The sequence below is a fragment of the Periophthalmus magnuspinnatus genome, chromosome 17 (genome assembly GCF_009829125.3).
Source record: "Periophthalmus magnuspinnatus isolate fPerMag1 chromosome 17, fPerMag1.2.pri, whole genome shotgun sequence".
NCBI classification, from domain to species: domain Eukaryota; kingdom Metazoa; phylum Chordata; class Actinopteri; order Gobiiformes; family Gobiidae; genus Periophthalmus; species Periophthalmus magnuspinnatus.
The window spans coordinates 12114604-12136682 of NC_047142.1; the positions used below are offsets into that span (position 1 = coordinate 12114604).

The following is a 22079-nucleotide window of genomic DNA, read 5'->3' on the forward strand; positions in this document are numbered from 1 at the left end:
TTAAAATATGAAACTATGAAACTATATTAAACTGTGTGCAGCAGTCCAAAGTTATTCCTTACTTTCCTAATGCATTCCTAGCATCCTAATTATTCGCTGTGATGAGTTTATAAGCGAAGAATTTTGCTGCCACAGTAATGCTAACAACTAGCATTCCTGACTTGCGGATGATAAAATGCTTTAGTTTCAGACAGCCCACAACGGCCTCATTTTGACCCTAAGATCTGCTTTTGATATGTATCTCTACTGAGGCAAAAATGAATTTAAATAAATACATAGATAAATGTCAGTTTATTACATGAAACAAAGCTGATACTGTCCCTTTAAGTATAATACTTATACATTTTCTATTCATTCACTAACATATGTATTTGAGAGGACTAAGGATATTAACTATTTGCATGTTTTCAATATTGAAGAGCTTGCAACCCCTTTAGATTGTGCCTATATAAAGATTTATCATTTATTGCCTCTGCTGTGGTGTGAATAACCCAATCCATCTCCATCTGCTTATCTCCTGTGATCTCTGCCAAGAACAATTCCTTCTGTCCCTTATGAACAACCCAGTACTGTCCTCTTTCCTTTAAGTCCATAATATTACAGTATGATACTAAGGAATAAACCCGATACTGATTCCCATACCACAATGACAATTAAAAACACTCTTTCTTTAGACCATAAAATGTCATGTTCAACATTAAATCATAGTACTTTCTTTTATTTTCTCATGTGGCCTCATATATATGTAATCCCTTAGTCATCAAGCATGGTCCATAGTGGTCCATGGGTCTAGTCCAAGGGTGTACAAACTTTTCTCATTAAGGGCCACATATAAAAACACAGACAAAGCTGAGGGCCAATTGAGGGCCATAGACTGGTCACCAATAAAGTGAATACTTCAAATCTGTGTGTTTATGACAAGTTAGACTGAACCACTAGATCTTTATTTATGCTTACATCCTCAATGGGACACATTAAATATTTGAGATGGGCAGTAAGTAGATTTTCAGAAATGTACAGTAAAAAGTACTGTTTAAGGCAGGAGTGGGCAAACATAGTTTGGACACCCCTGGTTTAAGGTAATATGGGCCAATTCAGCTGGAAGCTTGAGGGCCAAGAAAAACTGGTGTCAGTGCTGTGTTTGGCCCCTGGGCCACAGTTTGGGCATGCCTGGTCTAGTCTGTGTGTCTTATACCTGTTCTGATAGAGCGCAATATCATTCTAAAGCTATTCAGGAAAGGTTAATTTCTGTCCTGTGAATGTGATATTTTTAGTATTATCTGCTCAAATGAGTCTCTAGTTTCGATATTTGTTTTCGTATCGATTTAGTATCTGATTTTCGATACTTTTTAGAGCCCTATACGAGAGGAGTTGACCATGGTAGAATTATTATGCGGTTGTATGAAGCAATCTTCTGGAGCTAAGAGACTCTTGGATCAAAATACATGTCCTCATTGCGGGATAGGGCCGTTGTCATTACAGTCCCAGGTCTGTTTATGTGCAGAGTTTGTGGTTTGCACAGTTTATGACCAGGGTGTTGGCAGTGCAGTCATGTGGTCTGGTTTATTTCTGTTTTTCTGCCACATAGTTCAAGCAAAATACTTTACATTTGCTCTAGAAAAGCACGTTTTATACATTTATAGTCATACAGTAATTAAGAGTGTTTTGAACGTCAATCAACTCTATTAAGTATTGCAGTATTCTGTGTTAAAATATGGAGAAACTGAGGATCACTGAAAGAAGAGACCACAAAGCTTAGTAAATAAGGCTTTTTTTATATGAAATATTGTAATCGCAGTAAGGCCAGTCCCGAAAACACGTGTAATATAATCCTGAAGAAAAGATTATAAACAATTATTTTGAAACTAATGTATGCCACTGACTCTTTATATCAGGGTTGGCTTATACAATTATGTTGGGGAAAAAAAAACTTCATTCAAAGTACTTTACAGAATAAGAGAGACATTAAAATCACAATACAGACAAGTCAAAACATAAATAATCATTATAAAAATAACATTAAAAGAGAAGCGTGCAGAATAAAAACCTTTCAGTCATGTGCACAGCTAAACAGAACCGTTTTGAGCCTGGATTTAAACATTGTAATAACGTCTATAACTCTTGTCTACTTTTGATAATGCCCAATAATACAAAGAAAAAGTGCCTACAATAAATGTTGACCTCCAAAAATATTGTTCCATCTTTTATTTATTGAACAATAAGTCAATATATTAATTAATGTGATAGGACTAACTGCAGTATTTTTTAAAAATGTGTCTAGTAAGGTGAACTTTACTATGGTTATCTGGTGCAGTAGGATTTTGAACTGAATGCAGTTAATAGGCTGGATGAATCCTTACTGTTTATTATTTGTATTAGCTTGTTGCACCTATGTTTGTACACTCAAATTAAAATAAAGTGGGAAGATGTTCCCATCACTTTTCCCCTGCTCATAAATAACCTCAAGGGGTACAGCTGATTTGTGGAACTGCAACCAAATTAAAGACGCACTATGTAATACATTTTTGTGTGGGTGGTCTGCCACCTGCTTGTCTTCATGAAAATGTTTTTGTTGGATTGAAATGATTCACACTATGGCATTTAACTTGTCAATCTCACATGTATTCAACTGTGCTATTGCTATAAGAAATGCCTTTGAATCTTAAATTCTTACGCCGAGTCTTTCAGCAAATCTGATGTGTAGCTTGACCTGGGGCACTGCCTTTATTAACTTTTTGGTCTTTTCTACTAAAAACTTTCAACTATCCAGGATTGTCAGTACTGCCACATTATGGGTCAAAAAGGGAACCACAGTTGGTCTGGTACAAAAAATGTCTTCTTGCGTCTAAGTTTGTCAAAAGTATTGAAAATCAGATACTTATTGATACTAAAACTAGTATTGAAATGAGATACTCATTTGAGTGGGTATCGACACTAAAAAGACACATATACAGGACAGGAGTGAACCTTTCCTACATAAAATAATACAAGAAAATGCTATTATTTAATTTTGAAAATCATAATGTATTGTCTAAATAAAGAGTGTTTTTTTTATTATCGTCTTGGTATCGGAATGTATATTGAATATATTCCTTATTATATTTCTTAGTTTGGAAATGGAGTTTAAATTTTAGTATCATGACAACACTATTTTCTTCACAAAACTGCAAGATTGCTACAATACTCCATATTAAATGTAATGTTATCCACTAGGTAAACAAACATTACAAATCTATAAGTCATTTCCATTTGCTTTATTGTCCTTTACGGCAAACAACTGGTGGGTATCAGTTACACATAAATGTTGTCTTGCGCGACCTACAAATTCTTCCCCAGGGCTGCAGCTTTCCCATGAGACCTAAATAGTATATACCAGCATACGCGTGTGTTTTAAATAGTGTGGGCCTCACATGTTAATATTGTTCTGTGTTGCTCTGACATGTAAAAAAAACACTGCAGAGGGTCTATTTTAAACAGACGACGACAGAGGAGTGATTTGTAATGCATCGGAGCAGTAATCAAATCCGCATGCTCCTAACAGATGGGGTCATGGATATGGTATATAAGAACTTGATACGTAATGGCTCATTTTCAAATGTTTAGGGTCAACACGAAGGAATTCAAGTGGTTTGAAAGTGAAAGTGGGTTAGGGTTTATAGGTTTCATAGTTTGAAATTTAAAAATATATATATAATTTACAACTCGATTTTGATACTATGGAATAAAGTCAATACCGATTCCGATACCACAATGATGATAATCACTTTCTTTAGACAATAGGATGTAATTTTCAATGTTAAATCATAGTAGTATTTTTATATTACCATATGGCCTTATATCTGTGTAATCCCTCAGTCTTATTCTGATACAGCTCAAGATCATTGTAAAGCTACTCAGCAAAGTTCAATTTGGTCCTGTGAATGTGACTTTTTTTAGATACTTGCTCAAATGAGTATCTAGTTTCTATACTAGTTATAATATGGATTAGTATCCAATTTTTGGTACTTTGGACAACCCTGTTGGTCGGAGCAAGTCAAAAACTGAAGTTAAGCAGTCAATATTGCCAGCACCACTGAGCAACTTTAGCCTGGTACAGTTGTAAACACATGCTCATCCTTGATATCAATAGTGAACTCTGAACTGTCACATGATTCAAGTGGTTTAGTTTGGATCATTTTAAGTGCTGCAATAATCATAAAAGCTGGGCACCACACAGCAGTCCAAATTTAATATAAAAGGCACCATTTTCTGCAAATTTCCTGGCTGTGGAAAAAGAAAATCCATAGTTGATCCTTGTTCTCATCCTAACACATTTCATTGCATTGTTGACTGTGTTCACTTATATCTCACAAATAAATCTAAATCTATATAATCCTCTTGTGTTTTAGCCCCGGTCGGACGTGTGGCTCCTTTGACAATGAGATCGTTATGATGAACCATGTGTACAGAGAGCGCTTTCCCAAGGTACTGACCTCTGACCTCACTCTACTGTTACTAATTTTGACAATTATTTTAGTTTCAGTCTTTTTACTAAAACATTCTTTTTTTTTCTTTTTTTTGTTTTTAATGAAATTGTACACTACCAGTCAAATGTTTGGACACAAGTTGTTTGTTTTTCATTTTCATTACTATTCTCACGGAAGGCATCAAAACTATGAATGAACACATATGGGATGTAGTAGACAAAAAAAACAAACAAAAAATGGCGCAAAACAATTTTTAAAATGTTTGATTTTTGAAAATAGTCACACTTTGCTTTGCTCAATGCTTTGCAGAGCCATTGCTGTGCAGAGCCAATGGTTTGCAGCACTGTCGACAAAGCAAAGGGTGGTACTCTTTCAAGTTTAATATAATTTGCTTACATGTCAGCAGTCAGCAAGGATACATCTGTACACACCAAACTGCGTGCCTGTTTTCCTTGTCTGTTTGGCTTGGACCTGCTGACCGGGTGGTTGTGTGCAGGCCACAGCTCAGATGGAGGGCCGCCTCGTGGACATTATCGAGGAGTGCTCCCCTGGCTCTGCTCTCCCTTTGGCTGACGGGGTCCTGGGATTCATCCAGCACCAGCTCCTGGAGCTGGCCCGAGACTGCCTAGACAAGTCCCAGAGCGGCCTGGTCACGTCCCGCTACTTCCTCGAGCTACAGGAGAAACTGGACAAGCTACTGCATGAGGTCAGACTGGCTTTACTGCACCAAAACATTAATTACCAAGTGTTTAATGTAGTGTTGTCACGATACTAACATTATTATATACTAACATTACAGTATTTTCGTTTGTCATAATACTAAAACTTGGGAATAGACTTGATTTCAGTATTAAATGATAGTACTTTCTTTTATATTACCATGTGGCCTTATATCTGTGTCTCAGTGGTCCAGGCAGGTTCCATAGTGGTCCATGGGTGTATATTAGTCTACGTGTCTTACACTTGTTCTGGTACAACTCAAGATCATTCTAAAACAATTCAGGAATGGTTAATTTCTGTCCTGTGAATGTGAATTTTTTTAGTATTGATACCTGCTCAAATGAGTTTTAGTACCGATTAGTATCTGATTTTCGCTGCTTTTGCCAACCTTAGTTTAATGTCATTATTCCATTTGTAGAACATAAAACTCTGAGCAATTCACGTTTTTGAAATAGCCAAACAAAATCTAATCTTGTGTCTTAAAGTCCTTTCAGCTGACAATATTTATGCCTGTGTATGAATAATGACATCACTTTTTAATAGTATACTGGGTAAACATATTTCACTGTAGTTTGTTTGTACTGAGGCGTAGATTTACATTAATGGTAGTGTTTGTTTTGTGTGGATAGTAAGATCAGACATTACCCACCAAAATAAATAGACCAGGCAAAAGTGAACTATGTCTTATTTTGATGATCCCAAAACAACAATGAACAATGTCCCCATAAGAATGATCTCATGTCATGTGACAGTACATGCTCCATATACAAAGTGTCACAAAGCCACAAATGCATAATATATGTTCTTTAAAGGGCCCATATTACGCTCTTTTCTGATCTATGTTATACTGTTGTTTCCTCATCACAAACAGACCTGGAGTTGTGGTTTGTTTCATTCACATGTTTAACACTCAAACTGTGTATTTAGGCAGAGTTCTTGTCTCAAACAGAAAACACTCCACCTTGTGATGTCATGTGATAATACAGAAAGTGCTCCACTGCATTTTTAAACTCTACTAAACAAAAGATAAAAGGTAGGTACCAACTTAAAAACTTAAAAACTACCACTTCATGACATCACAAGGAGGAACAGAGGTTTTTGAGCTTTGGAGATGCAGACAGACTGATAATAATAAACATGTGTGAATGAGACAAAACACAACTCTTGGTATCTTTTTCATGAGGTAACAACGTTATAACTTGTCTTAAATCTTACAAGAATCCATTTTGTGTAATAAAGTACCTTTTAAGGAGATTGCAAAGTTTGATACCATTCTGGTGAACATTGATATACATTTTGAGATGTCCAGATATAGATATTGTCATTGAGTTAAACTAAACCAACTGGACTGGTTTTAGAAGTCGATGTTTTGCTGCCAATCAGGTAGCTTCATCGGTGCTTGTGTTGTGATTGTGACTCTCACTTGATGTTGCTGAGATCCTTCATACACGGCCTCCTTCATTCCTCTTTCAAACCACTGAAGCTCAACAGGAAGTCTCACTCTTGTTAAAAGTGACTTTAGATATCCCGGGTCTTTTTCACGACGATGTCACTCCCACTGCTACATCTAGTTTGCTTGACCAGCCAGTCCCTTCTACTGTCTGGTTCCAGACCGTTCTGGTTTTGAACAGACAATCGAGGGTGACAAACCTCCGTCCAAACTTGGGATGGTCCAACCACAGCTGCTAATTTGCATCATGTGTCTCTGAAAAGACATCTCCTCTCCAAAATTCTCGCATCATTCAACAAAATCTTTTACCTGAGATAAGTAACAGTTTGGCGCTTCCATTGTTTATTTTATACGGTTCCAGATACACTTGTTTTTATAAAGTTTTATCAAAGCATGTAACCCTGGCCAGACAGGTAAACATCTAGCAGGAGTAACAATCACAACACAAGCCTTGATGAAGCTACCTGGTTGGTAGTGAAACATTCAGTAGTTTTATTTTAAGTTGTTGATAATAAACAAGGAGAAACCCAAGTACATACACAATTGCCCTTTAACAAAATAAGGGAACATTGTAATTGTTATTGTGTGCGTCTCAGTCTGATTGCCCCCCTTCACTGGTCCTGTCATGCTCAGCTCCTCCAGATGAGTGCAGTGGTCAAGTGTCAAATTGCATAATGGCTTATTACATAACCTTTTTGAAGGAACATTCAAATGCATCGGATCCAGCCCGCTGTGACGAGGCTGCTGCTGGAGACACAGAATCCTTTATACTTGATTCCCAAAGTTAGATAACAGTCAGATCGCTAATAATGGTGAGACAGCCAGCAGAGTGCATCCTCAGTGCAAGATAGATAGAACAGTAGGGTTGTCAAAAGTATCACATCAGATCCTAATCAATACTAAAATTGTATTGGAACTAGATGAGTTTGAGTATCTCTATTTGAGCAGGTATTGATACTAAAAAGTCACATTCACAGCACAGAAATGAACATTTCCTGAATGGCTTTAGAATGATCTTGAGCTGTATCAGAACAAGTATAAGACACATAGACTAATATACACCCATGGACCACTATGGAACCTACCTGGACGACTGAGGGATTACACAGATATAAGGACACATGGGAATATAAAATAAAGTACTATTATTCAATGTTGAAATTCACATTTTATTGTCTAAAGAAAGAGTGTTTCTTTTCATTGTGGTATCGGAATCGTTATCAAGTGTGTTTCAATGTAATGACTTAGTATGAACTAACAGTGCTACCCAGAAAAGCAAAGAAAATCGAATGTATTTCACACTAGATTCTAGTACCCTGAAGCACACAATGTATGCATGCAGTATGTAACTTTCTGAAAGTGCTATGTCACCTGCATGATTCTACAGAAATATGTTAAAACCATACTTTGGAACATGGGTAAATGTGCTTTAAAACATACTGTGGAAGATTACAACCAACAGACATTACTACATTTCCATGGAAGTAAGCAAGCAATACTTTCCTATGTCTATTTTTAGCTAAAAAGTTACATACTGTGGCTTTAAGATAATGACATATAATACTAGTTCTGCTATAACTTTACAAAATACAAGACCATGCAAAAGTATTCAGGAAAGGCCCAATTTTGTCATATTTATGTCATTCTTTATAGTACTGATACTTCAAATTTAGTTCAAATTAGTATTTCAGTACTAATTTTAATATAATCAGTACTTTTTATCTGTAAAACAAGACGTGACACAGTCATTTAATACAGGCATAATCTTATGAAACAACTGACTCACCTCAAGTGCGTCTGTGTAACTGCCTGCTTTATTACTTGTCTGGACACATAAAATTGCTATCCAGATGTCATTAGATAAGATTTAAGTATCTCTTATTATATCGAGGTGTTGTTAGGCTTGTACCTGGACTACATGAAAGATAGTAATTGTTGGTACTTGAGGTGCTCCGATCAGGATTTTTGAGGCCATTATGATCACATACTGTGATGTAGTGATGCAAACTATTTGATTATTTGAAAAAAAATGTGTTTACACTTTTGATGATATGAAGTTTAACAAAAACTCTTCTGGATGGAAATCTCATCCAGAAGCCATTTTCAATTTGATGGTACTGGCTTGAGGCCCTGGGATTTATCCTACTCTGAGTTAACCAAGTCCAGTCCCAAAGTGACCACCTTTGATACCTTCTTTACTCCTGGACGAATGAGGGGTTACACTTAAAACCCATACTTTGCAGTTGATGTCATCAACATTCCCTGGGGGTGTGATTCTAGCTGTAGGCACTGTTCTGTTAGGAGCTCTGTTAGACTTTAATCTGAGCTTTGCTTGAACACAATTTGACCAGCAAGAACTGACTTGTTTGGAACTACATCAGGTGATTTAATTTCTTTGCTAATGCTTGCTAGCTAGTGACAGTAATTTTATGTGTGAGAGACTTGTTTAACAGCACAGTTTTTCAGATAGTCACACTCACATTGGGTTGTTTGAAAACTTTAGATGGATTTATACTGTCTTAAAATTTTTTGTTGCATTGTGTCACGATGGTGACTGCTAAACATTTCACCAATAAAGATACATGTTGAACACCCCCAGTGTGATATCACTGCAAAGTATCAACAAGATTAAATGACTTTAGGATTCTGCTGTGTACAAATCCCATTGCCCCTGTCTGAATTACTTGTGCCGTGTGTGCTGCTAGGCATATGAGCGGTCGGAGAGCGAGGAGGTGTCCATCATCATCAAACTGGTGAAGAAAATTCTGATAGTTATCTCCAGACCAGCGCGGCTCCTTGAGTGTCTGGTACGTTCTGCACTCACCAAGTGTGTCACCTAAAGGTTAGATAATGGGTCAAATGTGTCGCCTAAATCACTTATTTTCAAGACACTATTTGCCTGTCATCCCTTGTTTTCACAACCATTGACACACACCCACTGTTCTGTACATACTTAGTTCTCTAATTTTATTTTCAAAATTGGGGATTAAGCAACGTCGTGTAGTCATTTTGGTACAAATGAAAAAAGAATCCACTACTAGTGTGACTGGCAGCTATCCATCGGAGGAGCCGATAACTGTGCGGCTCTTTGTTCTGATGAAGCTTACGTCAATGTCGGCTCCCGTTGGGCACCGCAGTTTTGTAACCCGGAAATCAGCAGACTTGTTTCTTTTATTAAGTCATTTTAGATAAATGTTGCAATTTAAAATGCACAAATTATAACATAATAATCTGTGTCATAAATTCTAACAATAAAGCAAACACAAGCACAATAGGTCTTTAGTGTTGTACATTTAACATGTACATGTAATGTTGACAAAGCTTTATGTTAACAATATTAACTGATTTAGACATTTGTATGTATCATCCTTCAGATGTTTTGTCCTTGCAGTCACTTTAACTTTGTATTAAATTATAAATCAGATGTTAAATCCAGCTACTCTTACAATTACCATTACTTGTGTAGAAGTTTCCCCAAATACATTTTTACTCTTGTGTAATAGCACAGTATATCCCTACAGATAACGATAATATTGAAACTACTTTATGTCACTGACACAAAGCAGGAAAATCCCATTAAACTAATTTAAAAATATACCGTATACTCTTTTGTGTGCCTCACTTTTTGTTTTTACTTTTCCTGCAGGAGTTTGACCCAGAGGAGTTTTACCAGCGTCTGGAGGTGGCAGAAGGCCAGGCCAAAGTGGGCCATGTCAAAACCGATATCCCCAAATACATCATCAGCCAGCTGGGTCTGACCAGGGATCCACTGGAAGGTCTGTGCATCTGAATTAATGCATTTAAATTATATACACAGCAGGGTAGACTAGACTTGACTAGAGTGTTGTCACAATACTAAAACTTAGGAATAGATTTGGATTTCAATATCAAATGGCAGTACTTTCTTTTATATTACCATGTGGCCTTATATCTGTGTAATCCATATATATATAACATAACATAACATAACATTAGAGATTTGGTCTGTAACATGAATATGCATGGCTCATTGTACAAATTGTTTTCAAAATATATTAATTAAATTAATAATTAATTTATTAAATTTCAGGTAAATGAACACAGCAGAAAAACTCACATTCAGTTTTATCAAATGCCAAAAGATCAACAACTTTTGAAAAGATAAACTGAATTGACCTATTTTAATATAATTTAGTAACATTCGGCGGGCAGGATTAATAAACCCAAAGGGCCATGTGTGGCCCCTGGGCCGTAGTTTGCCCATGTATGTTCTAAAGCTATTCAGAAAAGTTAATTTCTGTCCTATGAATGTGACTTTTTTAATATCAATACCTGCTTCAATGAGTATCTAGAGTCGATACTCGTTCTAGTATTGATAAGTACTTTCAGTACTTTTGACAACCCTAGCCCCAGAGACTTCATACAGAGCATGTTTTGAGATAGAAGTTAACTCCCTCACTTTGCTGTTTCAGACATGGTGCAGCTGGAGCAGACCAGCCCAGGGCACAGAGCCTCCAGCAGAGACTCAGATGACATTGGAGAGACTTCACCATTGCAGGTACAAGCTCTGTTTTTCATTTTTATATTGTTCACTTTACAGTGCATTTGTAATTATGTAATTGCATTTTGTCTGACCAATGTTTGGCTACTAGCTTTACAACATGTTGTAAAATTCAGTACACAGACGCAAATCAGACGTTGCTATCCTTGTTATTTGAACAAGGACTGAAGGACGCTACATGTTCATAAATGTTTTATGAAATGTGTCAGTATTGACTATTAAAGCTGAGCTTTAGCTTCTGGTAGAATGGCGGCAATATAAAAAACAACAACATGAACTTGGCGTACATGGCGTAAGTGAGATTATTGGATGGATGGGTGAATTGCAAAGGAAAAATTTTACTACGAGGACAATTGTGTGTACCTTTCCTTATTTTAAAGTGATAAACTCTGTCTACAACCACATTTCAAATTGAGCTGCTAAACTGGGCAGTGCCTGGAGAACTGAAGGGGAGAGTGAGGGGGGAGGAGGAACGAGGTCTGGAGATATGAGGAACAGTGTAATTGGTCTAACAGGTATCAACACTTCACTGCCCCTACAGCCAGGTTTTTGTAATCAGAAACACCTCGGTAGTCTTTTGTGATGTCACCAACTGGAAATCGCTGAGGCCACTGAAGGCAGCACACAAACAAGCCAAAAAATGACTAGGATCTTTAGATGATGCTATTAAAAGCACCATATACACATTTTAGTAGTAATAAAGTAGTTAAATTTAGACGTTTGTAGAAGTTCAGTAGAAGTCTACGCTATAGGTTTTGCACATTCTGTGCTCTATAAAGACACCATGCACACCAGAAGTACATGAAGTATTTCTCTGCAATAATACAAAAATCTTGTTAATAGTATAATCTACTGCAGTGTCAGCTATTGAGATGAATTCTAGGAAGTGGTTTCAGACACAGCCAATGTGTTCAATTCTCAATTTGAAAGTGTGAAAAATATTTAGTTCACAATCTGTATAATTATTACCCGGAAGTTGGTGGGTGGATTTTGCTATAATGTCAAGCTGTCGAGTTGTGCTGTGGGAGGAAAGTCCTAAGTGTTTCCTTGGCTCAAAGTGGATGTGTGCGTTCCCATAGTAATCCTCTGAACTTCCTGTTTTCCCTGTGACCCAGAGCCGGGCGGCCTGCACCCCTCCTCGCAGGAAACCTCTGGAGAGCGACTTCGAGACCATTAAACTCATCAGCAATGGCGCCTATGGGTGAGGGACAATCACAAACTAAAGAACATTTGTTTGTTCTGGATGATATTGCAAATAACACTATGAATATTTACTACCAGTTGAAGATTTGGACATACTTTCTCATTCAATGTTTACATTTACTACTTTGATCAAAAGTGAAATAACTCAACAAAATATTTTCTGGATTTTATATTCACATCCTCAGACCTGCCACCCTTTGCTTTGTCGATGACACTGTAAACCCTTGGCCTTCTCTCAATGAGCTTCATGATGAAGTCTCCTGAAATAGTTTTCCCTTCACAGCTGCACATTGTCAGATTCAAGAAATTGTATTTTGCAAAGCAGTGATCAAAGCAAAGGGTGGATATTAAAAAAAAATCTAATCTGTAAAACAAGTTTGGAGTTATTTTGAGTTTATTTTTGTTTGCTACACTCCATATGTGTCCATTCATCGTTTTGATACCTTCAGTGTGATAGTCATGGAAATAATTAAGAAACATAAATGAAAATGTGTGTCCAAACGTTTGACTGGCAGTGTATTCAATGTGGCAGTATATAGAGGTCATGCAGATGACATCACAGCCTTTGTAGTTTTATTTATTTATTTATTTATTAAACACATCTAAAATGTGAAAAAGTTCCTGCAGTTAATGACAAATATAAAAGTCTATAACTGCTAAATATTAGTTTATACCTGACATTTAAAACAAGAAAATGAAGTCAACAGTAGAAAACCAGTGAACAGTTAAACCTCAGTGACACTGCAGACACACTCACATTTATCACTGATACAGACTTTGGATCAGACACAGATGAACTGTACCTTCCTCTCCTGAGTCTCTGTGTTGAGGAAATAATTATTGTGGGGTGAAAACAACAGCTCCATGGATGAAAATAAAGCAGAAAAAGCAAAGAAGTACATTTTGTCTGTTGTGCTGTTCATAGTTCTGCCTCATTGTCACATTTTTTAATAAAAATGATGTCAGCGCATAACCTCTGTAGTGAAGTTGATGTAGACTATGTCTGATATCCGTATTTTCTTTGATCCAGTGCTGTGTACATGGTTCGCCACAAAGAGACTCGTCAGCGCTTTGCCATGAAGAAGATCAACCGTCAGAACCTGATGCTGAGGAACCAGATACAGCAGGTGTTTGTGGAGAGGGACATTCTGACCTTCGCCGAGAACCCGTTTGTGGTCTCCATGTTCTGCTCCTTTGAGACCAGGAGGCACCTCTGTATGGTCATGGAGTATGTGGAAGGTACAACTGGGACAATTTCCATACCTGTTGTGTGATGTGCCATGTTGCCAAAGGTTTACTTGTGTTACTTATCGTGGTGAGGTATTTACAGTGATGCGAAGAATACTTTGCTCTTATTTATTATAGTGTAAAAACATGAGATATAATTACAAACAGCTTTATTTCTGTTGCATTGTTTGTTGTGCATTTATTTACCTATAATTAGAGAAGGAAAAATTGCGTGAAGTACCATCATGTATTCCTCTTAATTAAAAAAGTAAGTGTATTCTGAATACTACCAAATGAAAGTGTAACTGTACTGGAATACAGTACAAAAAAATTGGTGTTCAGAATACGCATTTTTTGTACTATCCATTTTTTTCTATTCCAATTGATACTTTGCAGCTGATGTCATCAACATTCCCTGGGGAAGTAATGCTAACTGTAGACTCTGCTCTGTCTGAGGCTTTATTAGGCTCGAATCTGAGCTTTGTTTTAACACAATCTGACTATAAAGAACTGACTTTGCTGGTACTACAACAGGTGATATGATTTGTGCCTCTCACATAAAATTACAGTCACAAGCTAGCTAGCATTAGCAAACAGTTATTTTAAATCCACATTGTACATTGCAATTGTTTATGTAGCAAAAGGAAAGTGGAATAGTAAAGTTATAGCCAGCCCTAGGAGATTTTGTTGATCTGACACAGCATTTAAATCACATGAACTCAATTGATGTAAATAAGCCTCCCAAATGGTTCGAACTGTGTGTTTATGAACTATCAGCCGTGTAGCTGTCACCATCATGCTAGCGAATAGCTGATTTTTTTTTTTTCATTTTTTCATTACCAAAATGACTATGACGCTGCCAAATCCTGCACATATCAGCAATTAAGAAAATAAAATTGGGGAACAAAGTAAGTACAGAGCAGTGGGTATATGTCAGTGGAAGTGAAAACAGGGGTTGATCGGTAATATGGTGATTTGAAAATAAGTTAGATTGCTCAAACATGCATGAATCCCTCTAAATAAAATATAATTTCAAGATGGTATATGAGAAGGAAACAACTATAACATGGTTAAAAGCTCTGAAAAGTCGATTTTGCACAATTGGTGTTTTTTAATCAAGTACTCCCCACCTCTAGGTACTGGTACATGTTAATCCCTGTCTAGGCATGGTTGGACTAGTTTTTGGCAACCTAATCCTCTTTTAGATGCTTGTACCTGTATGTAATAAACAACCTTTGATTTTGGTTTTTGAAGGTGGGGACTGTGCCAACCTGCTGAAGAACATTGGCCCTCTGCCCGTGGACATGGCGCGGATGTACTTCGCTGAGACTGTTTTAGCCTTGGAATATCTGCATAACTACGGCATTGTGCACCGTGACCTCAAACCCGACAAGTGAGTCTTCTGCATAGAGCTCCCCCATGCATTTTACATCATGCTCCAATCTTAAAGTTCACTTCAAACTTTGTGCTTTCATCATCCCTCCACTCGCTCTCATCATAAAAAGACTGTGAATACATTTGATCTCTGAGTCCAATCTGGCAACTTCTGTATCAGGGGATTTGATGCAAGATTGAACATGTTTGCCTACTTAGGGCACTATTTAGGGGTCACGTCATGATTAGTGGTGTCTGTATGACCAGTCAAACTATTTTGAGGGCACCCTTTTTTTTAAATAGTGCACTCACTTGAAAATTTGATTGGAGTTTAGCTTTTAGACTTTTTTCAACCGGATGCTAGAGTCGCGTGACCCCAATGTAGTGTCCGATCACTCCATGACTGAATGCACTATAGCATCATCTAAAGAGGTCTAGGAAGTAAATGAGGGGTTAGGGGCTAGAACGGACATTCAGCCTTTATTTTTGTGGTTCTCCCAGTCTGCTGATTACCTCCATGGGACATATAAAGCTGACGGACTTTGGCTTGTCAAAGATCGGCCTAATGAACATGACCACCAACCTATACGAAGGTCACATCGAGAAGGACACCCGCGAGTTCATCGATAAACAGGTGAGTCGCTTTGTTGAATGACAGGAACTTTTAATACAAGATCTTGCGATTGTCTATGTCTAAAAACTGGCCGTGCTTGAACTGAAAAAAAATGTAATACATTTCAAGGACATGCAAAACTGTGGATACATTGGGCCCACAAATGCACTTTAATAATCTGGTGACAAACATTATAATCACTCCTGCTCTTGTTTTTAATGTTTGGACCTATGTAGTTATTGTTTTGTTTTTGTTTGTATTGTTCTGTATTTTAACAAGGCACTCTTGAACTGTATATTATGTGTATTCAGGTGTGTGGGACCCCAGAGTACATTGCCCCAGAGGTGATCCTTAGGCAGGGCTATGGGAAGCCTGTGGACTGGTGGGCCATGGGGATTATTCTGTATGAGTTCCTGGTCGGCTGTGTGCCTTTCTTTGGGGACACTCCAGAAGAGCTCTTTGGACAAGTCGTAAATGGTAAGAGCTTACAATTTGATATCGCCAGCCTCATTGCATAACTGCCTTGGCTCCGTCCTTGGCCAATCAGAAATACATTTACAGCCAATAAGTTTTGGAATAAGCGGTTTATTTTTGCATTTTTCCAAAAATGTTGAAAAATGACAGGCAATTGGGCAATGAATTATGCTCTGAGGATTATGAACGCTGCCTCCTTGTTTCTGTGGAGATCAGTTGCTTTGAATGTTCTACAATACGGCAATAAACTTTCAATTGCATTTATCTAATTATAGGGTTGTTGTTTTTTTAAACAACACCTTGAAAACATTAATTCTTGCTGCTTCACAGAACTGACCTGTAACTTGGCTGGGTCACTTTCTTGTTTCTTGTTTTTAATGCCATACTGTGAAACTTTTCTGGAGCAGTGCCACCTTGCATTGCCTGGAATGTTCCAATGTACACTTTTCCTGTATATCTCACTGCTTGATCTACCAATGTATGAAAAATATTAAACAAAAATAATACACACATTTATCTACGGTTTAATTATTACATTAATGATTAATGTAACAATATATATGAAAGTAGTATTACAAAAAGAGGTGGGTTGTACATTTACTAGAGGAACTTTTTAAAAGAAATTGTTCTTTTCAGAGTACTTTTCTCCTTTAACTCCTCTTACTTGAGAGATTTCTTGAACCACTACTTTGTACTTCTACTTGAGTAATATTATTTTAATTTTTTTCTACTCGACCACCTCTGATTAGAAAAGCAGGTCTTTTCAAGTATTTCTAATTTTATATTACTAATCATTTTGACATTTTGCTGCTGTAGATGAGATCATTTGGCCTGATGGGGAGGATGCCCTGCCAGCTGATGCCCAGGACCTTATTACCAGACTGCTGAGACAGAACCCCATGGAGCGACTGGGCACAGGTCTGTCCCAGAGCATGACTCAGCGTCTGCTAGCAAACTAAGCTAACAAAGCTAACTAAGCTCTCGCATGGACACTAGTATTATGTGGTGCGCTGTGAGCAAAATGTAGCTGTCATGAAATCATGCCAAATGTCTTGTAATTATGGATGACAAAGTAAACATGGAATAAGCAAGTGAAGCTCCTAATCATTGTATTGATCATATGATTGCTTGTTTTGCTGGACGTTTATGACCCTGTAAAACTATACTTTCAAAAAAGTTCAATTTCATAATTCTCACATTTAGTCCATGTGAGTGATGCTGAAATAGGAATTTCCCTATGTTTTTGTAATACATTGTGAGTAATAATGTCGGAAAAAAATGTTCCAATGCGATATACTAATGCGCACAGGGGTTTTCAGAAATATTTATACCCAGATCCTAATTGATAATAAAACTAATATTGAAACTAGATACTCATTTGAACAGGTTTCAATACTGAAAAACAGATCCAGTATTAGACCACAAGGTTATATTATTTCACTATTATTTTGTGTTTGAAATGTGTGTCCCTGGTCCAGGTGGCACAGCGGAGGTGAAGATGCACACGTTCTTCTTGAGTCTGGACTGGAATGGCCTTCTGAGGCAGAAAGCAGAGTTCATTCCTCAACTGGAGACAGAGGATGACACCAGCTACTTTGACAGTGCGTACAGAGCATCATAACTAGAATGTTACAAATTCCGACCTCAGAGCATTCCATCTGAATTAACTGTATGTAAACTACATGGCTAATGCTAAACCGAAAGCTTAAGAAATGTGAATGCTATATGAATGTTTGTAACTTGTTAAATTACAGAATATTGTCAAATTTGACCTGTGTCAAGTGTTTACATCGTTAATGTGGTGGTTGGCCACTCAAATAATTTTTTGGTGATTATCACCCAATACTTCACAGTTTACGGTAATTCGTGTGTGAAGTGAGTGTCCTTCGAACTCCTCCCAGGTCACATCTGGTAATTACCAGTTTGAGCAGAGTTCCAGGGCATTTTTTCAAGTCGGAGGTGGGAAAAACCCAGTTATCAATTACCTGGAACACACCATAATAGTAGCTTGGAGGGACCCAGTATATTATAATTTACCTGTGTGGGGTTTAGTCGGCTTATGTAACTACTGCTGTCTCATGTGTTTGAACCACAGCTCGGTCAGATCGCTACTGTCACCTGGGCTCTGATGAAGACGATGAGACCAACGATGAAGAGTCATCTCTGGAGCTCAGGCAGTTCTCCTCTGTGGCGCATCGCTTCAGCAAGGTGACTGTCAATCGCTCAGCACAAGCAGACACCAGGGCAGTCCCACTGCTGCATTAGGCCAAAAATACAACTGACACTGATTGTAGCTTATGGTTACCTCCCTGTGTGACTAGTCTCAGTGCATTTATCCTCTGTCACTTTTATGGCAGACAATAAACTTCATATAAACGGACAGGGCTTTGGGATCTCCCCCCACTCCCTTGGAGATCGACCGGGGCAGCATTGCCATAGAGTGTAGTAGCTCAGTTGGTAGAGATTAGTGCTTTGATCCTTGCTTCTGGCATTACATTTTGTCAACTACCAGAAAGGTTACATAGTGCACCTTTAATCCATAAATGAATACAATATGCAGTCTTAAATTTTCACCTCTGGTAATAAGTATATTTGGAAAAGTGATGGAAGTAATGGATATTACAGATTTAAATGACAAACCACTTCTAAGGTTATAAGGTTATAACGTAGGGTTGTAAGGACATTGCATAGGTGACATTTTGCTGACTGGTCTATTATAATTGCTCCTCTCCTGTAGGTGTACAGCAGCACAGAGCATCTGTCCACATCCACACCGTCCAATCCAAGTCTGTCGTCTTCCGAGCGTAGCCACAGTGAGGAGAAGGAGGAGCGCTGGGAGGGGAACGTCATACTATCTCCGGAGTGTCACAAGCACCTGGCTGCAGACAGGCGGGCAGATGGACCCAGAGGGAGGTGAGAGAGGGCCCAGTTAATTAGTGTTGTCAGGATACTAAAATTTCAAACTCTTTTTTGATACTAAAGAATAGACGAAATACTCAGCACCAAAAACTTTTTTTTATTTCTTTAGACAGTAGAATTGTGTGATTTTTAACATTAAGTAATGGTCTGGTACAGCGTAGCATCATTCTAAAGCAGTTCAAGGTTAAGTTCTGTCTTGTGAATGTGACTTTTTTAGTATCCACACCTGCTCAAATTAGTATGTTTTTTTTTATGGTCAATTCTAAAATACCTGATTTTGTGTATTATGTAATGTTATGTGCTTCCAAATACATTAACCTCTTGTTTGAATAGTTTTCCCAAATACTTTTTGATTTATTTCTTGGACCGCTACTTTGTACTTCTACTTAGAAGTAGAGTAATTTAATTGAAGTAGTTGTTGGGGATGCACCAATCTTTTACTGGTATTGAAAATTGGTGTTGATAGTAAAAAATTAGGTGGATCGGATATCCAATTGGTTCAGTCGATATCCTGGTTGGACATATAAATTGATGCAATAAGACTATTTGCTTTTCGTAGTTGGCCCAGAAAGTCTCATAATTTTTGAACTTTTATTTGTTCAAAGCTGTAGTTGCTTGAGAAATTATTAACATCTACGTAACACATTTAGATCAGTTTGGTCTTATTTTATTTTTGTTTCAAGGAAATAAATGTTCTGTCTTCCCAGATACTTAAAGCTATAGTATCAGAATCAGTAATTGAAAAAGCTGGTAACTGTACTTTTACTTTCTGGCTTCTCTCCTCACCTCTGTTTGTTCATTTGTCTCTTAGCCTGCGTCCTCGTGCCTCCTCCAGTTCATCACAGTCGGAGCGCAGTGCCAGTCCTTTAGTGATGAACAGCACCCAGAGCCTGGACGTCATGCCCCGCTTTGCCATATCTGCAGAGGAAGAGGGTAAGAGAAAAGAGAGCCTATTACCAACTTTTCAGTTTTTAAGTGGGACTAAACACCTAAACTCCACCCACCACCACATTTGATATAGAGCTGCTAAACTGGGCAGTACCTGGATGGCTAAAGAGAGTGTAGGGGGAGGAGGGGCAGGGTCTGGAGGTATAAGGAACAGTGTGATTGGTCTAACAGGTATCCACTGTTCAATCATCAAACATACTCTTGACTGTAATCAGGGCAGTCTTTTGTGATGTCACTAAGTACCTTAAATTGCAGAGGCTACTGAAGCCATATTGCATTATATGTATTATAGTTTGCACTAAAATAGCCAAAAAAAAAAACAAACCCCAGTAATTATGTATGTGTATATGGCATTTGGATTGTAGTTATTGAAACACCATATACACAGTTTAGTAGCACTAAAAATAGATTTAATGTGTAGTTCCACTTTAAAGCAGGCCTATTAAGCAAAATCAACTTTTTAGAGCTTTTAACCATGTTTTGTTTACTTCTTGCTGAGAGACATAAGATTTGGCAGCCTTGCATAGTCATGTTGGCAATGACACAAATAAACCAAAAAATTCACTGCTCTCTACTGTGAAATCAACCAGAAATGAACAGAAAAAAAGAGGCGGTATTTCATTGTTTTATTATTTTTATATATTATTATATTTTATTGTTCTGGAAAATTCTGTATTTGCCAAAAACAATTTATTGACATGTTAAATAAGTTTCACGTACAGTTTTGTTTTGGATGCTCTAAGTCCCCCCTCCCTTTGCTCCCTGCATTAAGTCGTACCCCCTACAGAGCACATCAGGTTTGTCAAGTTGCTGTGTACAGTTTTGTATCCTGCTTTTTTTATATTTATGAATTGCACAGGTGAATTGTCGTGTGGGAACATGGGTGACGTAGGCTTGTGGGCTGAGCATTGCACAGAATCATGAATGCATGGATGACATATAAACCTCTTCAGGCATGTTTGTAACGAGGAAACAATGCTAAAACATGGTAGAAAGCTAAAAAAAAAATCTATTTTGCATAGTACTCCATTTTTAAGATCAATATTGCTATTTAAAATGTCCAAAATATACCATAATGATCCACAAGTGTCATAGATCATAACTGTATAGCAGACAAAAGCCTAATGTATCACCTTTAACCTTTGTTCCTGTTTTCAGACGGTGTGGTGTCAAACTTGCGTCGCATCCGTCTCCGTAGTAACAGCACTGGCACCCGTCCCTCATTCAGGAGAGGGGCATCAAGGAGAATTGCCCACCAGCTCGAAACGCCCGAGAAACAGAAGCCTGCAGCGGGAAAGGTGCCCAAGTCCGCCTCTGTGTCTGGGCTATCGCTCATCATCACACCAGGTACCAAAGTGTTACATCATTACCCAATTTGGCATAATTTTTCAAACTGCACATGCCCAGAAACAAGCACTGAAGTTGCTATAGTAACCGTAGTTGGGACAAACCTCATTTTTGAGATTTACTCAAATGTTAGAAAGCAGAGCATAGTCTGACTTCATAAGTAAAACAGCTGACTTTGATGATTCTGGTGAAATACCATTGTTTGTTTTTTTCTTTTAAACTCTGAAATTGTCTAACCTTGATAAATATATATACATTTAAGATGATCAATACGTGTGGCTACAGCAGACTGCATGCAGAACAAACTTGTTTAAAAGAGTTAATCGTGTTAAATTAAAAATAATTTTTTTTTAAAGCTTTTTAATCCTTCTATTGGTGTAGACACAGTGCCCTCTGCAGATTATACCTCGTCATTTCAGCTGTTATCATTCTGTAAGATGTAGCCATTTTGAGCACAGCCTTTAAAACTGCCTCTCTACTGAAAATCTGTTCAGTTGTTTTTATTTATAATTTCACATACAGTCTGTGCTTATGGACATTTATGCAAGTATTGAAATTCTCAAAGACTAATAGTCAGGAAAATGTGTCCACTACTGAAGGCTGTGTGTTTCAGACATAATCGTTTTCTTTCATTACCATCACTGCAAAAGTTATTTATTGGTAATTATTTGAATTAACACATACATTATTTTTGATTTTATCTGTATTATATAATATATATAAGTAGAATGATCTAGAACTGGGACATATTTCTCTTAATTTGAGCAACCAAGATTTGTAGTGTTGAAGAGAGTTGTT

At 37.5% G+C, this 22079-nt stretch overlaps 1 protein-coding gene across 3 annotated transcripts in view; it reads left to right on the top strand.

Annotated features, from left to right (window-relative positions):
• The window catches only part of mast3a (microtubule associated serine/threonine kinase 3a), a 66679-nt gene that overhangs the window by 36363 nt on the left and 8237 nt on the right, over positions 1-22079 (top strand). For all 3 annotated transcript variants that reach the window (XM_033981817.2, XM_033981816.2, XM_055228362.1), the window contains 16 exons: positions 4389-4464; positions 4963-5172; positions 9342-9443; positions 10283-10412; positions 11088-11173; positions 12292-12377; positions 13410-13618; positions 14861-14999; positions 15482-15614; positions 15905-16070; positions 16884-16985; positions 17546-17668; positions 18163-18275; positions 18805-18980; positions 19798-19919; positions 21093-21281. In XM_033981817.2, coding sequence (XP_033837708.1) covers positions 4389-4464; positions 4963-5172; positions 9342-9443; positions 10283-10412; positions 11088-11173; positions 12292-12377; positions 13410-13618; positions 14861-14999; positions 15482-15614; positions 15905-16070; positions 16884-16985; positions 17546-17668; positions 18163-18275; positions 18805-18980; positions 19798-19919; positions 21093-21281 — 2162 coding nt within the window. The remainder of the gene's footprint in view (positions 1-4388; positions 4465-4962; positions 5173-9341; positions 9444-10282; positions 10413-11087; positions 11174-12291; positions 12378-13409; positions 13619-14860; positions 15000-15481; positions 15615-15904; positions 16071-16883; positions 16986-17545; positions 17669-18162; positions 18276-18804; positions 18981-19797; positions 19920-21092; positions 21282-22079) is intronic.